Source organism: Vombatus ursinus, unplaced genomic scaffold, assembly GCF_900497805.2.
Source record: "Vombatus ursinus unplaced genomic scaffold, bare-nosed wombat genome assembly UNPS02014818.1, whole genome shotgun sequence".
Lineage (NCBI taxonomy): Eukaryota > Metazoa > Chordata > Mammalia > Diprotodontia > Vombatidae > Vombatus > Vombatus ursinus.
Window position 1 is genome coordinate 34,559,494 of NW_020954596.1, and position 15,724 is coordinate 34,575,217.

The window sequence follows — 15,724 nt, forward strand, 5'->3', positions numbered from 1 at the left end:
TGGTTTACACAGTATCTCCTGAATATGGCACTCTTCCCTGCTCCCATTTATATTCACAGCTTTTCATCTATCTTGAATGACTTTCTCCATCTATGCAAATCACATTCATCCATTTTCTCTTCCCTCCTAGCAAAACTCAGCAGAAATGTCATCCCTTCTATAAAGCCTTCTCTGGCACACTCCAGTCCTAGTGATCTCTCCCTTCTATAAACTCCTATGGCAATTTTTGTCTGTACTGTTCAGTTGGCAATTAATCATGGGCACGCCTTTGGGACATCCCTGTTTTGGTCATCTGAAACTGAAACAATCTTTGATTGTTTATTTTTGTTGTTGTTCAGTTGTTTCAATCATGTCCAACTCTTTGTGACCCCATTTGGGGTTTTCTTGGCAAAGATACTGGAGTGGTTTGACATTTCCTTCTCCAGCTCATTTTACAGATAAAGAACTGAGGCAAACAAGGTTAAGTGACTTGCCCAAGTACACACAGTTAATAAGTGTCTGAAACCAGATTTGAACTTAGGAAGAGGACCCTTCCTGACTTCAGGCCCAGCACTGTATCCACTGCTCCACCTGGCAGCTCCTTGACTGTTTGTATCTTGATGCCCTGTCTTGCCTACCAGACTGCAAGCTCCTATGGTCCAGGGACAAGAAACATGTTACCTTACAAATAATAGGGACTCAATAAGATTGATTTTTGTGTGATTTAAATATTTCCAGAAGCAATACATAACCCCAACCTGATGTTTCTCTTAGGGGACAAGAGTGACACTGATAAAAGATACAAAGAATATACTCTTACACAAATACACAAAAACAAAATAGCATCACAATTTTTACACTAGAAACTGGGCTAAACAGAGGCATCTGACACTTTCAATGAAACAAAAATCCCAAGCTATTCACAGAAGTCTCCCAAAAAGGAACCAAGTTCTAACATTATTTTCCTTTTCTCTAAGGAAAAAAAAACCATAAACCAACAACCAAGAGTGAAACCAGGTATCACTCAGTACACAATAAAAACAAAAAGTCTCTTTCCAATTTTGTTTCAAGAAAACCACAAACCAATAATGAAGGTTCGTGAAAAGAATAAAGAAACCAGGAAAACATAACATATTGACTTTGTATACAGTGAAAAGGTGAAATTAGCTCCAAAGACAACACTCATAGGTTTGCCATGACATATCTGTGCCATGAGGGCATGGCACTGCTGTTTGTAATGATTCACGACACTAAACGTCTGAATGATCTTTTCCTCACTAGAATTATAACTTTATGGCTGAGTCCATGTGATGTCAAAACACTCAGTTAATTAACCAACGACCTATTAGTCAACCCAATCACTTGATTGAATTCGGGTATTCTTCTGGCCCTATGTGAAATATAATTGAGGCTGCTGAAATGTTTACCCTTGTAGAGCTGGATCCTCAAGGGGAAGGGAATAAATCCAGATAATTGTAAGTGTATTGTTGGTGTGATTACTTCTCCATTCATATCATTTAAAAGGGATGCTTTTGACTGTAGTGAAACAGGACTGTTCTGATCTGAATGCCTGTGACAGTCTAGAAAGCTCACTAAGTTCTCCAACAAATTTGTTTCTGGATATTTTGTTGCTCTCTAAAATCAAGTCTGCCACCTTATTGGCACAGATGATGAGAATGAAATAGATTATGGACTATCTACTGACACCCTACCTGTCCTCCATTAAAAGAGATATCTAGTCGAAACCACTTCTGCAATGGAAGGATAAAGTTGGTTTTCACAGCAAGGTCTTCCCCTTTGACAAGATGCATTTGAATATGCAGGTAACCTAACGAGAAAAAAAAATGAGTTTCAAATGACAGAAAGCTATGCATAAAAATGGACTTTCTGGTATTTTTCAAAAAATATTTTAACAAGATAACTTCATTTCTTGTTGAATAGGAAAATTAGACCAGCTCTTGGGCAACTTAAGTTAACATTCCACTCTGGGCAATATCATTGTCTATGCATATTAGCTTCCTTACTCTAGAATTAGCCAGTAGGCTAATAAAGCCTTCTCTTTTGAGAAATCCTTACAAAATTCCAATGGCTCTTTGAGGTCATTGTGTTGTACTTACCCTCTTCAGTTAGAAATAAGGATGGTGTGCCATACATTTCATTTGAATCAACGAAATACAGAATCCCACAGAGATGTGCTTTGCAATAATGGAGTAAATAAAGCCATACTGAAATGGTAAACCTGGAAGAGCAAAGGGGGGAAAAAAAGAAAGAAAACTGGCTTCTTTGTCTCACCCAAGAACAGGTTATTATAGTTAACAGCTATCAACAGCTATTATTTTCTTCCTAATAAAGGGATGATTTTGTCTTCAAGTATAGCTTGGGAGATGAGCACCAAGGTATGATTTCTCAAGACAAGGAAACCGCATTAACCTGTACCACAGAGGAGGGAGGCTTCATTGTACACTTCCAACATCCAAACTGACATTTCTGTAAACCCTGTTTTTGTGTTTCTCTGAGAATCTCAGGTGACTGTCATTTCTATCCTTGATTAAGGCTACAAAGCTAAAGAGGAAATAAATATTTAGGTGCTAGTAAGAGATAATTTAATAAGCAGTGATTCTAATTTGAGTGCTTAAAAACAATAACATGACACCACAATTAGGACTTTTGATCCCTTTTCTTTCCTACAAAGATAAACATCTTAAAGAAGAAAAATAGACTAGATTGTAACATGCATTCGTCATATGATAATTGATAGTGCTATGTTGTTGAGTATATTGTTTTCATGCATTTCCATTCATTTTGGTTATTTAATTTCATATTTCCAGCTTACTGACATGGAACAAATATTGCAAATATAAGTTTTTCTGGCAGAATACGAGCTCCATGAAGGTTGCTGATGTTTTGTTTTTTCTCTGTATCCCCAGAGCCTAGCAAGTATTACAGAACTTGAGTGATCATTTTCTTTCTTGGACTTGGGTCATCTTATTTTAAAAAGTAATATTTTACATTTTGTGATTAATAAAGTGTGACAGAAAAGTATCTAATGTACATTTAACCAGAAAGTTATAGTACTATAAAGAGTATATATATAATAGGCACTTTTAGCTTAATAATCATTGGTCCAGGTTGAAACAAATATGGGTAAGGGATGGTTCAGTAGGTGAGTTCTCTAAACTGATGACAATACTAATTCACAACAAGAGTTAGGATTCAGAGAGCCTCAGGTTGTTGAAGGGTATACAGGCATACCTCATTTTATTGTGCTTTGCTTTATTACATTTCGTAAATACTATGTTTTTTACAAATTGAAGGTTTGTGGCAATCCTGCTTTGAGCAAGTCTATTGGCGCCATTTTTCCAACAGCTTGTGCTCACATCATGTCTCTATGTTACATTTTGGTAATTCTCACAATATTTCAACCTTTTTCATTATATTTATTGTAGTAATCTGTGATCACTGATCTTTGATATTACTATTGTAATTGCTTTGGGGCACCATGAACTGCCCCATTTAAGATGGCAAATGTAATCGATGAATATTATGTGTGTTCTGACCGCTCCACCAACTTGTCAGGTGTTTCTCTCCCTCTCCTTGAACTTCTCTATTCCCCGAGACACAACAGTATTGAAATTAGGCCAATTAATAATTCTATAATGGCCTCTAAGTATTCAAGTGAAACAAAGAATCAATTGATATTTCAAACTTCATTGATGTCTTATTTTAAGAAATTGCCACAGCCACCCCAACCTTCAGCAATCACCACCCTGATCAGTCAGCAGCCATCAACACTGGGGCAAGACCCTCTACTAGCAAAAAGATTACAACTTGCTAAAGGCTCAGATGATGGTTAGCATTTCATTTTGCAATAAAGTTTTTTTTTAAATTAATGTGTGTACATTGGTATTTTTAGACATAATATTATTACATGCTTAATAGACTACAGAACAGTGTAAACATTTCATACTAGGAAACCAAAAAATCCATGTGACTTGCTTTTTTGTGATATTCACTTTATTGGGTTGGTCTGCAATATCTCCAAGGTATAACTGTACCAGAATCCTTCAGAATGTCCAGGGCTTGACAGTCTGATATCAAAAATCAGTGGTGAGATATTCAAACAGATGGAACCACATAGCTCCCTCCTGACCACCCAGCTGAGAAAGCTCATGAAGATAAGTTATTACAAGGAAGCTTAGCAATAACATACGCTCACTAAACTGACTAAAGATCTATCTATATCCCAGCAACATGGGAAGGATTAAATCACTCTGCTAAATCCATCCAGTCCAAGGAGGCATCCCTCAATGTAGCTGAAAGAAAATGCATGTTTTACTGGAATCAATGAAGAAAATCAAAAGTTGCCCAACTTTCTAAGTCTTTGACCTAGGAAGGGCAGAGTGGAAGGCAGAAAAAGTGCTGACTAGAGAGCTACATCTGAAATCTTCATGTGGCATCAGCCCTTGGCCTCAGGCCTTTTTCCTATTGTCATTAGTCTTGTCGGATATATAAAATAAAAAAAAAAGCAATAATGTATAAGAAAATAGCATGAAAATAAAGTTAGACTTTGAGTAATTCTAATGACCAATCTTGGTCCCAGAAAGTAGATCATGAAACATTTCTCTTGGCAAAAAGTTGGGGGACTACTTTGCAATGAATTATATAATTGATCAGATGCAATCATTATATGGGCATTTTTATTTAACTATTTTTCTGTTTGGGCAGCTAGGCAGCACAGGGAATAGAGTACTAAAGTCAGGAAGACTCATCTATCTGAGTTGAATTCTGGCCTCGGGTGCTTCCTAGCTGTGTGACTCTAGGAAAGTCTTTAACCCTGTTTGACTCAGTTTCCTCATCTTTAAAATGAGCTGAAAAAAGGAAATGGCAATCCACTCCAGTATCTTCACCAAGAAAACCCCAAATGGAGTCACAGAGAGTTGGACACAACTGAAAAACAACTGAACAAATTTTTCTCTGCTTTAATGGAAGGTTAAATACTTGGATGGGTGTAAGGATGGAGGTGGCTACATATGAAAATGACTGCTATGTAAAAACAAAAGTCACCAATAAAACTAATTGAAAATAAAAATCTTTTCCCCCAATTTAACTAAACCAAAGAATAGCTGAGAGTTCACAATAATTCAGGAAAATTGGGCCTTCCAGGCCTACGGAGCTGTTTTAGGACTTATAGACCTTAATTTAGGTTACACAGATATTGACCTTTTAAAGAATGTATTAAAAAATGCATGTCTTTTAAAAGACTGCATTAGACTGAGTATATTCCCCAGGGAGAGTCAATGAGCACCACTGGCCTCTGGTTTATATTCTCTATACTCACATTGGGTAATCAATACGCTGGCGTCTGGTTGCCTCAAGCTCTCTGTTCTGAAACCTCTGGAACTTTTTCACAATTCCCGTGTTTTCTCCACTAGATGCATAGGGAAAGCTGAGAATATTGACCACATCTGAAAATAACAAAAATTTTCAGTTTAAATGATCATGTGAAAACCCATGTTACCCATCAAACTAAATACTTAGAGGAAATATTTTTGAAGACAGGCAAAAAAAATCCCAAACTGTACAAAACTTGACTCATAGGATAATGAGAACCCTTGAGATTTGTATAGTTCCTTTATTCTAACTTGGAGACTCAGTGTAGCTGGTTTGCTGTTCAGAGAAATTCTATGCATTTAGGTATCCTCATCCTCTAACATGCAAAATCCCTTAAGCCAGGTGTATCATGACTTTGCAGAGGTGGGGGAATTTATACTCTGTGTCTCTGGGAGGCACAGTGAGGTACACAGGCAGAACCTTCAAGGCAGATCTGGGTTAACTCAGTTAATCCCAACCAACAACTAGATATGGCTAGTCATTGGACTCACTAGACATTTATTTTCCTATGGAAATAAGGTCACTGAACTAATTCCTGGAATCACAGGATTGTAGATTTACAGCTGGGAGATAACTTGGAGTTCATCTAATCCGTAAGTTCCCAAGGTGGACCATATCTCCATCTGGGGGGTGCTGGAACAATCCAGGGGGGAGGTAGTAGCCTCAGGTGCAACTGGGGGGCAATGAATAAAAATGAAGGGGTAGTAGAAGCATAAGGAAAGAAGAGAAGATAAGAAAATTTTGAAAAACCGTTCTTATATGTTTCATCTGTTGTGTAACAGAATTAAAATCATAGTGATTATATTATTTTCCAAATAATACACACAAAATGCAAGTTATAACTGATCAGTGGTCAAGTCCACTGACAGGTCTTAACAAGCTAGTGTTGGCAGGCAAGCATATCTTGCATTATCAGGAAGTCCAGCATACACTGACAGGAATATGATCATGTAATGACTTGTTACAATATGATACTATACAGTTACATGAAGCAATATTGCATGATCAAAATTTCAATGCAGGAAAAAACCTACAAATTTAAAATAAATTATTAAATTTAAGATGAGTCATTTTTTTAAAAAATTTTATATTTTTTTGAAATGATGCAAATTTTAAAAAAAACCATTAAAGAGTTAGAGAAAGCAGATTTCTGGGGAAGGTGCTAAGTAATTTTTTTTTAAAAAGGGGCCAGTAGACCAAATAAGTTTAGGAATCTTTGAATCCAATTCTCCCAACCTAAAGATGAGAAAGCTGAGGACCAAAGAAGTAAAAAATGACTTGGCCAACATCCCACAGCTAGTTAATAGTAGGGACAAGATTCAAACTCATATTCTCTGAGTCCAAATTTCATTTTCTTGTTGCCTCTCATTTGTTTTCTTAAAATACTCTTTGGGCTTAGTTTGATAAACTCTACAGGGAACACAAACTATCTCTACTAAAGTATTCAAATCATCCTATTTAGCAGGGCTCCATTTAGGAAAGTAGAAGATAGAGCCACTGTGCAATGCACCAAATGCAAATGTTAGCACTAAACAACAGAGCCTCCTGATGAGACCTAGGGTATCAGAAGTCTGGCTCATCAAAGCAGAAAATTCTCAGTTATAGAAAGAAAAGAATCTCTGGTTTGTTCTAACTGGGAAGTCACCAAAGCACAGTGCAACATCATAGACAACAATATACATATTTAATATAATTAAATGAGCCAAATTTTTGCAATCAGCTTCTGGAAAATCCACCTGCTGTGTTAACAGGTCAACCCACTGGGGAGTAGAGGACTGTGTGGTTATCAAAGCTAACAGGAGACCTGCAGCCTCACCTTTCCCATTCAGACACCACGGTGGGAATGGGCACTCTCAACTTTCCGATCTGCCTAAGGGAATTTGGCCAAAGGACTGGAAATGCCACAAGAGATTTTTAGAGAAACTGGACCAATTTCACCCATCAGGTTCAAGTCAGCTGAACCTTAGTTTGGCATCCATGGGGTTGTGTGATACATAAGACAGACAGATGGCTAAATTGGACCCCTAGGAAACCTTCTGTTAGTAATAGCTGTTGAGTTATCTAGTGTGCAGTAGGAACATTTATCAAATGGGAAAAGGATTTTACTGCTTTCCAACCTGACTCTAGTAATATGGGCTCAACAAAGGTTTCTAAACTGAAAAAAAGACAAAAGAAAAAAAGAAGGTAAAATTAGTGAGTGTTGATGTGGGTCTCCTGTAACCTGGGATTAAAAAGATAGCAACTGGGGAAGGGGGTCCTGCAATAAAAGATTACATAGGAAAAAAAATTAGACCTGAGGGTCTAAACTAATTTTAAAGCACCCCACAGACCATCCAACAAATCCAAATTAATGGTGATTTCCTTCTGAAATGGAAAAACTAGACCTTGTGCCTGGAGCTTCAACAACCATATAATTTGGAGATTCAGGGTTATGACAGATAATGTTATGGCTTCCTTTCTACTGTTTACTTCTAATTGGATTGAGAAGTAATCAGTCAACTTTATCATCCATGGATTTTACTGCTGGAAGGGACTATTTAGCTGCTCTAGTCTAACATTTTTATTTTATAGATGAGGAAAATGGGATTCAAAATTGTTAAATGACTTCACTAAGGTGTCCTAGCTTGTAAGAGCCTGGATTAGAACCCAGGTCCCCTTCTTCCCTTTTGCAGTATTCTTTCCACTATACCATAGTTTATTCTTTCAAATTCCTTCCCCAAATCCAGTTCCTCTGAAAGAACTTTGATTTGATAGGTGCACCTGGCATGAGGTTACTTGGCTATGCCAAGATGCCAAGATAAAGATTATACCAAAATGTCACGAATCTTTAAAAAGCATCATCAACACTCTTGTTCATTTTATTTAGATCATGCAAAAATGTGCAAGGTTCTGTGATTTCATCAGCATGGGAATGTGGGAACCTATGAAATCATAGGGAATTTTCTGGAGCATTGAAAGATTAAGTGATTTGCCCAAGGTAACACAATAAATGTTATTAGAAAGTGGTGAGTTCCCCTTCATTGGAAATCTTCAAGCAAAGGCTGAATGACCAGTTGCTGGATGAGTCGTAGAGGGGATTGTTTTTTCTGGGTATGGATGGGCTGGACTAGATGGCCATCGAGGTCTCTTCTAACTCTGACATTCTGTGATTCTATGAATAAACTAAGACATGGCAGAATAGGATGTGAGCCACACCACTACTCATTCAGATCACAAGTCTACTAAAAGGAACCATTAGGCACAGAGTGTGCTGTTGCTCCTCTATAAGAACAGCATTAACACAAAAGCCATCCAGAATCTTCTCCATCCTATGAGAAGTCAGATTTTCATGTAACCAGACACGTTTCTTACAATGCAGCACAGCACAAAGAAGCCTTATTATTTTGTCCACATTTTAGGAGGAATATGGAGAAACCAGAAATAGTCTGAGGTGGTGGTGGGGAGGGGAACAAAAACCCTTGTAAATGGAGCCTCGAGGCCACAGGTTCCCCACTCCTGGTGTAGCCTCAGCTGCCTCAAAGTCAGGGAAAAGGACAAGGTGACCCTCTGAAGTCTCATAGGTCTGTGAATCTATGTCTTATTTAATACATAGAGTCACAGGGCTAGGGGAATCTTCAGAGGTCTTCCCTTCCCTCCTGGGTGTTTAGAGTTAAGTTTGTGATTCTAGAATAAAGTGAGGCTGGATAATAAAAGAATGAAAGCAACTGAGATTTAAGAAAAAAAAAGTTATGTAGCAAATGTTTAGGTTTTTTGAAAGCCAACAATTACAAAACTGCAGTAATGGTATGTCGCTTACCTGCAGAAAGCCACAGCATGAACTGACATTTTTATAGGGATAGTTAAAATCCCATTACCACAAAATCTGCAGGCCCCCTAATTATTTTTGCTGCAAAGGAGTTTTGTTAAAAATTAATACATCCCTAGAAATCACATTCTAAGTCTATAGCTGAAACAGTGCAGATACCTTGGAGCTCTGGACTGAATTAGTCCATGAAAAGAAAAGGACAGGCTGAGGACCGGCTGAAGCTTAGTATGGGATGGAAGGAACTCAAATTTGAAAATGACCCAATGCCAGGAGGCATGTTAATATGCTGGATTACAGAATTGAGATCCCCAAAAAATGACTCAAAATGCTAGAAAATGGGTTAGATTGAATTTATTCAGATAAATATAAATTCTTCACTAAAAGTTTAAAAAATCAACTTCCCAAGTTGACCAGGGAGTCCTGACTAAACAGTAATTCATTAGAAAAAGATCTGGGGCTTTTTTTTTAGTGAATTGGAAGCTCAAAATAAGTCAAAGCATGCCACACACAAGAAAGCTAATGTGGTCTTAGACTTTTTAGATAGTAACCAGAAAAAGGAAGGTGATAATCCCCCCATACTATTCTGTCTTAGTCAGACTTCATATGGAGTATTGGCAGCTAGGTAGCCCCATAGTGCATAGAGCTCTGGGCCTGGAGTTACAATGACCTCAGTTCAAATCCTACCTCAAATTTACTTACTAGTTCTGTGACCCTGGGCACAAACCTCTGTTTGCCTCAGTATCCTCATTTATAAAATGGGGGATAATAATAGCACGTACCTCCTAGGATAGTTGTGAGGACCAAATGAGATGATCATTGTGTTTAGCACAGTGCCTGGCACATAGTAAGTGCTATACAAATGTTAGTTATTATTCTTTTCAGTTCTGGGCACTACATTTTAAGTTAATAATTTTGAAAGTGTCCAAAGGAAGTAACAAAAATGATGAAGGAACTTTGGCCAGACCACATGAGAACTAGCTGAAGGAATTGGGGATATTTAGCTTGGAAAAGGGACAAATTAGGGAGGGAACATGATAGTTGTGTCCAACTATCTGTAGGCTATTGCATGGAAAAGAGAATGGAACTGTCCTGCTGGGCCTCAGAGCACAGGACCAGGGACAGTGGTAGAAGTTGCAGAAAGGTGGATGTAGGTTTGTTAGAAAGAAAAAAACTGTTGACAATTAGAGCGATCAAAAAGTAAAATGAGTTGCCTTTTGAGAGGTTATAAGATCCAACACACTTAAGAGGTTTTCCATTAAAAATTAGATGACCATTTGCTATGTGGTATTGTAGACAGGATCCTTATTTAAGTATGGATAGGACCAGATGGATTTTTGAGGTCCCTTCTAGTTCTGAGATTCTGTGCTTTTATCTAAATGCCACATACACCCCAAAGTCATCTACTCCACTGTGAGTCTCTGGGCTTTTTTGGTATGTTGTTGAATATTTTGAGAGTTTCTATAGGTTTTTCTGTTGGAAAGTTATATGTGAGGTAGAGTAAAAACAGGGAGTGGGGGGGTGGAATTAATCAGTAATTGCCATTTGACAGGTCAGAAGAACTGAAGAGTTCAACTATAGTTAAGCTTTCATTTCCCTGCTTACAAAGCACAAATACTTTTCTATAGAAAAGATAAAAATCAGATAAAACACTATCTCAAATTATTCATTGTGAAGTATTTCTTTGAATCAAAATTCCAGAAAAGTATTTCTATGGTCCATCTGATGGAAGATGGAAATAGCTTAATACAGAATTACATAGAATCTTTCCCATAGGTCATGGAACCTTAGAAATCTTCTAGTCCAACCCCTATCTGAAATGTGAAGCCACTCTATAAAATCCCTCACAAATGGTCATTCAGTTTCTGTTCAAGTACTTCTAGCTATGGAGTGCTCACTACCTCAAAAGTCCATATTTAGATAGCTCTAATTGTCAAGAAATTATTCCTTAATCTGAACTGAAATCTGCATAGCTTTTCCTAGTTCTGCCTTCTGGAGCTAGACAAAATAAATTTAACACCTCTTCCATATAAGATCCTTCAAATATTTGGAAAAAATCTATCGTCTTCTCCTTGACAAGATAAACATTCCTAAAATTCTTTTAACTCATCTTATATGACATAATTCCAAGTCCTTACATAACAATAACAATAATTATACTTGATACGTAAAAGCACTTAATATCATGATCATGTGATATGAGATAATGTGATCTCATTTAATCCTCACAAAAACTCTGTGAAGCCAGTGCTATAGATATTATCATCCATGTGTTACAGATGAAGGAACAGATCCATAGAGTTGAAGTGGCTGGCCCAATGTCACACAGCTAATAGCATCAGATTCAGAATCTGAGCTCAGGTTTCTCCAGACTCCCAAGTCCAGCACACTGTCCTCTATGCTGTTGAGCCCCTCTCACTCACATTGTCCTCCTTGGGAACAGACTCCAACTTGTCACCCCACTTCTTCTAGAGGCTCTCTCCTTCCTAGGCTTTTCTGACACTTCTCCATTATGTTTCTCTTCCTATCTATCTGACCACTCCTTTCTAGGTCTCCTTTGCAGAATCATCAGACATGCCTAAGCCCTCTGATCTTAACTCTATAAACTTTCTCTGATTATGTCACTTCTCTGTTCAAGAAGCTTAATTGGCTCTCCATTTCTTCTAGGATAAATACATACTCTTCTGACCATCTTTTACCAGCCTTTATTCGTAGACTGATTATATATTTCCCTTGCTCACACCGTCTATGCTCCTGAAAAATTGGCTTACTTGGTGTTTCCCACACACAGCATTTCATTTCCTGGCTCTTGAGTTTTTATCCCTCATGCCTGAAATTTCTCCGTAACCTTTGCCTCTTGAAGCATCTAGTTCACTTGGAAGGCTCAGCTCAAGATCCACATTTTTTATGAAGTACTTCCTGATTCCCTGCTCTGAATCACTTTGGATTTATTTTTAATGTATCTCATATTTACTTGTCTGTGAAGATCTTATACCATCAAAGGGCAGTGGAAGTTTCTTGAAGGAAGGAACTGTCTCTTCATTACCACCAGTACCCAACACACTGTTGGACACAGAACAGGCAGTGCTTGTCCTGCCCAGAACTGATTGCCAGAGTTAATCTGAACAGAATACAATGAAAACTCGCTTATCCTGCACACTTCTCATCTGTTAATATGGCCTAAGATTACATCTGATCTTTGGGCAGCCATGGCCCATAGTTGGCTCCCAGCAAGCTTGTAGTTCTTTGAGAATTCCAGTTCTCTTCTCCTGAGCTGTCTAGACACATCTCCCTATCTTCTACTTGTGCAGCTAATTTTTAGACTCTAAGTATGGCGCTTTTCACATGTCTCTTTTACTGGAGTTGGCCCAGTGCTCTAGCCTGTCTAGATTTAAAAAAAATTCTTCTACTCTCTTCTAACCTATTAGCTAGCTTGCTCAGTTTTGAGCCATCTGGAAATTTGATAAGCATTCATCTAAGTCACTGATAAATGACTTCTTCTAATGACATTGGTTATAATGGAGTTTTATCAGTATTTATGTTCTGCTGGGCATCAGTGACAGACAAGGAACAAGCAGGCCTTCATAAGGTAATCCTTTAATACTGCAAAAACACTCAGGGCAAAGCTCTATCCTAGAAAGCACTATTATATAATAATAAGTCAAATATAGCAAAAAAACCCAAAAAACAAACAAAAAAAACCCCCAAAACACTAGTAGGAAATAGTAAGAAATGAAGATAATAAACTTTGAAAGATCAGCACTTCCTTATCCCCCAAGGCATAAATAACATCTCTACCCCACTTAATTAACAATGATTTAATGAGCAAGAGGGTGATACCTTTTTTGCTAGTCTATCTCTGTATTATACTAGTAGATAAAGAAATAACAAGGTACTCAGTCTACTTCAAGAGTTGTAGAGGTCGGAGAAGAATAATTACTTATTTCATTTTGTGGTTCTTGGGAGTTTGGCTTAAAAGTCAAGGCCAGATGGCTCTGGAGGGTTTGCTATTAATGGTTCTGCTATTTTCAAGTCACCTTGGGAAGTACACTTATACAAGTGATCAAAACAGTGATGTCACACCAGCCTATTGGCTTTGTTACACAGGCCTGGGGATCTTAATTATAATGGCAGGAAGACATCTCATTCAGCTACACATTTCCTAGAAAAAATTAGCTCCTGTGATAAAAATGAATGAAGAATATGTGCTGACATAGTCTCATCAAGCATGTGTTTTTGTCTTATAAATCTTCATTTAAGTCTGGATGGAGACAATAAAGGCAATATTGACATATCACCTCATAAGGAAGTCAACAGGACTGGTTCCTGCTATTAAGCACAGAATGCTATGGTAAGCAATTAGAAATATGACAAGACTTAGTGCCCAATCTCCCAAAAATGATTTCAGGGCATCTTTAATAGTTCCTGCCACCCCTTTAGGTGTAGCATTTTCCCAAGGGTGATAAAACACATTGGTAAAAGAGTAGAAATGCAATTCAAATTAATCATTTGAAGCACCTACTATGTTCAAGGCATCATCCAGTATCTGGCAATCTGTGTCACAAATAATTGATACAGAGTTCTGAGGACTACAAAAGAGGTTTATGATAGAAATGGGGAGCTCTGAGGTATTACCTGCTACCCAGCAAATTGCAAAAATGACAAAAATGGAAATTGCTAGTGTGGAGGGGCTGTAGAAACACAGTAACACTAATATACTATCAGTGGAGTTGTGAATTGCTCTGTCCACTCTGGAAAGGAATGTGAAATATGCTTTTTTTTTTAAAGTGACTAAAAAGACCTGTCTTTTGATCTAGAAATCTCACTGTTAGACATTCACCCCAAGGAGGTAAAAGATAGAAAGAGATAAACCATACACAACAAAATATTCACAGCAGGACTTTTTGTGGTAGCAAAAAACTTAAAGCAAAGTATATGAAAATGATTAGAAACTGTCTAAGGAATTTGTGGTACATGAATGTAATGGAGTATTATTGTTTTTTAAAAAATGATTCATACAAAGAACTTGGATAAGTATAGGAAAACTCACATGAACAAATGCAGATTGAAGTAAGCAGACTCATAAAAATAATACACACAAGACTATAGTAACATAAATTGAAAAATAACAAAAAGTCCAAGTGAACACTATGTAATTATAATGACCAAGCTTGACCCAGAAAAAAGAGCTAAGACATTACATCTCCTTCCCTACTTTGCAGAGGTTGGAAACTATGGGTGTGGAACATAACGTATACTATCAGACACGGCTGATGTGTTGTTTAGTTTTATTGACATGCTTTTATTTCCTCTTTCTCTTTGCTATTTGTTATAATGGATGGCTTGCTGGGGAACAAAGGGGGAGGTATATATTTGGAGATGAAGTTGAGGTCAAACTAAAGGATATCAATGAAAAGAAGATAAATAGTGTTTGGTTTGTATGAGATGATTTTGATGGTCCCTTACAAATCTGATTCCATGAATATATGAGTCATTAGAAGGTGTCTAATACAATTGAGGAGTTCTTCCCCTGTAGTGATTCTGCAAAATCAATATGGAGTCATGACTAAGGATTCTTACTCATATCTCATGGAAAAATAGGTGCCTTTGGTGGGTTAGATCAAATAGCTTAGCACGTGCTTCTTGGATTTTCAATATTTGAACCAATTCCAGGCCACTAGGCATAGCTTCAAGCTAATGCTCTCATCCTAACAATTTCTGACTGTGCTAAGCATAGCGAGTCCAAGCTAACATGGCGAGTGCCTTCCGAAATAGCAATGGAATTTACTCACAAAAGTCAGCCTTTCTGGGGTCATATCGGTAGATCATATTCATTGACCAACTCATGTTGATGGATTATGATCTAGATCTGGAGGTAGAAGGAACTTCAGAGGTCAGCTAGTCAACTCTTTCAGTTTACAAATGATGAAACTGAGGTACAGAAAAGTTCAGTGGCTTGTCCAAAGTCATATGGGTAGTAGGAAGTGGCAGAGCTGGGATTTCGCTCAGCCCTCTTTCACTGCACCACAGTACTTGAGAATGGTTTTAATTATTCAGGCATTTTTTTTTTTTGGCTAGACACATCCCACCATGTAAGGAAAGACAAGTGTTAATTTGGGGATATTGTGCAACTGATTGTATGATTCGATCAGCCTAGAGTGATAAGTCAGAGCCATCTTCTAACACCAATGCTTCCAGCAGAGTGGTATGACATCAACTGGAATTTGTTATGGGATTTCAGCATTTGTGATTATTCTTCTAGGCTTACAGACAAGCATGGAGTCTAAGGATTGAGCAAAATTGCCAGTGTTGTACCTATGAGGATACAATTATAAGGGAGGAGGCTTTTCCTTAAAGAAGATGTAGAGAAAGAGTCCATAAGCACATGGCATTTGGGACATGGCCATCTTTTAAATTAACATAAGAAACCTGCTTATATGTGGGTGAAAGAACTCTCTAATAATACTAATCTGCCACAGGTGCAAAGAGACTTTGACTCATCCTGAATATTTCTATAGAGCAAAAGGAAAGTAAAATAAATATGTGTGTACA

At 37.6% G+C, this 15,724-nt stretch overlaps 1 protein-coding gene across 2 annotated transcripts in view; it reads right to left on the bottom strand.

Moving 5' to 3' along the window:
- The window catches only part of SEL1L3 (SEL1L family member 3), a 117,228-nt gene that overhangs the window by 85,198 nt on the left and 16,306 nt on the right, over positions 1–15,724 (bottom strand). For both annotated transcript variants that reach the window (XM_027836698.1, XM_027836699.1), the window contains exons 3-5: positions 5,318–5,444; positions 2,097–2,218; positions 1,692–1,807 (exon numbers count right to left, since the gene is read on the bottom strand). In XM_027836698.1, the coding sequence (XP_027692499.1) occupies positions 1,692–1,807; positions 2,097–2,218; positions 5,318–5,444 (365 nt within the window). The remainder of the gene's footprint in view (positions 1–1,691; positions 1,808–2,096; positions 2,219–5,317; positions 5,445–15,724) is intronic.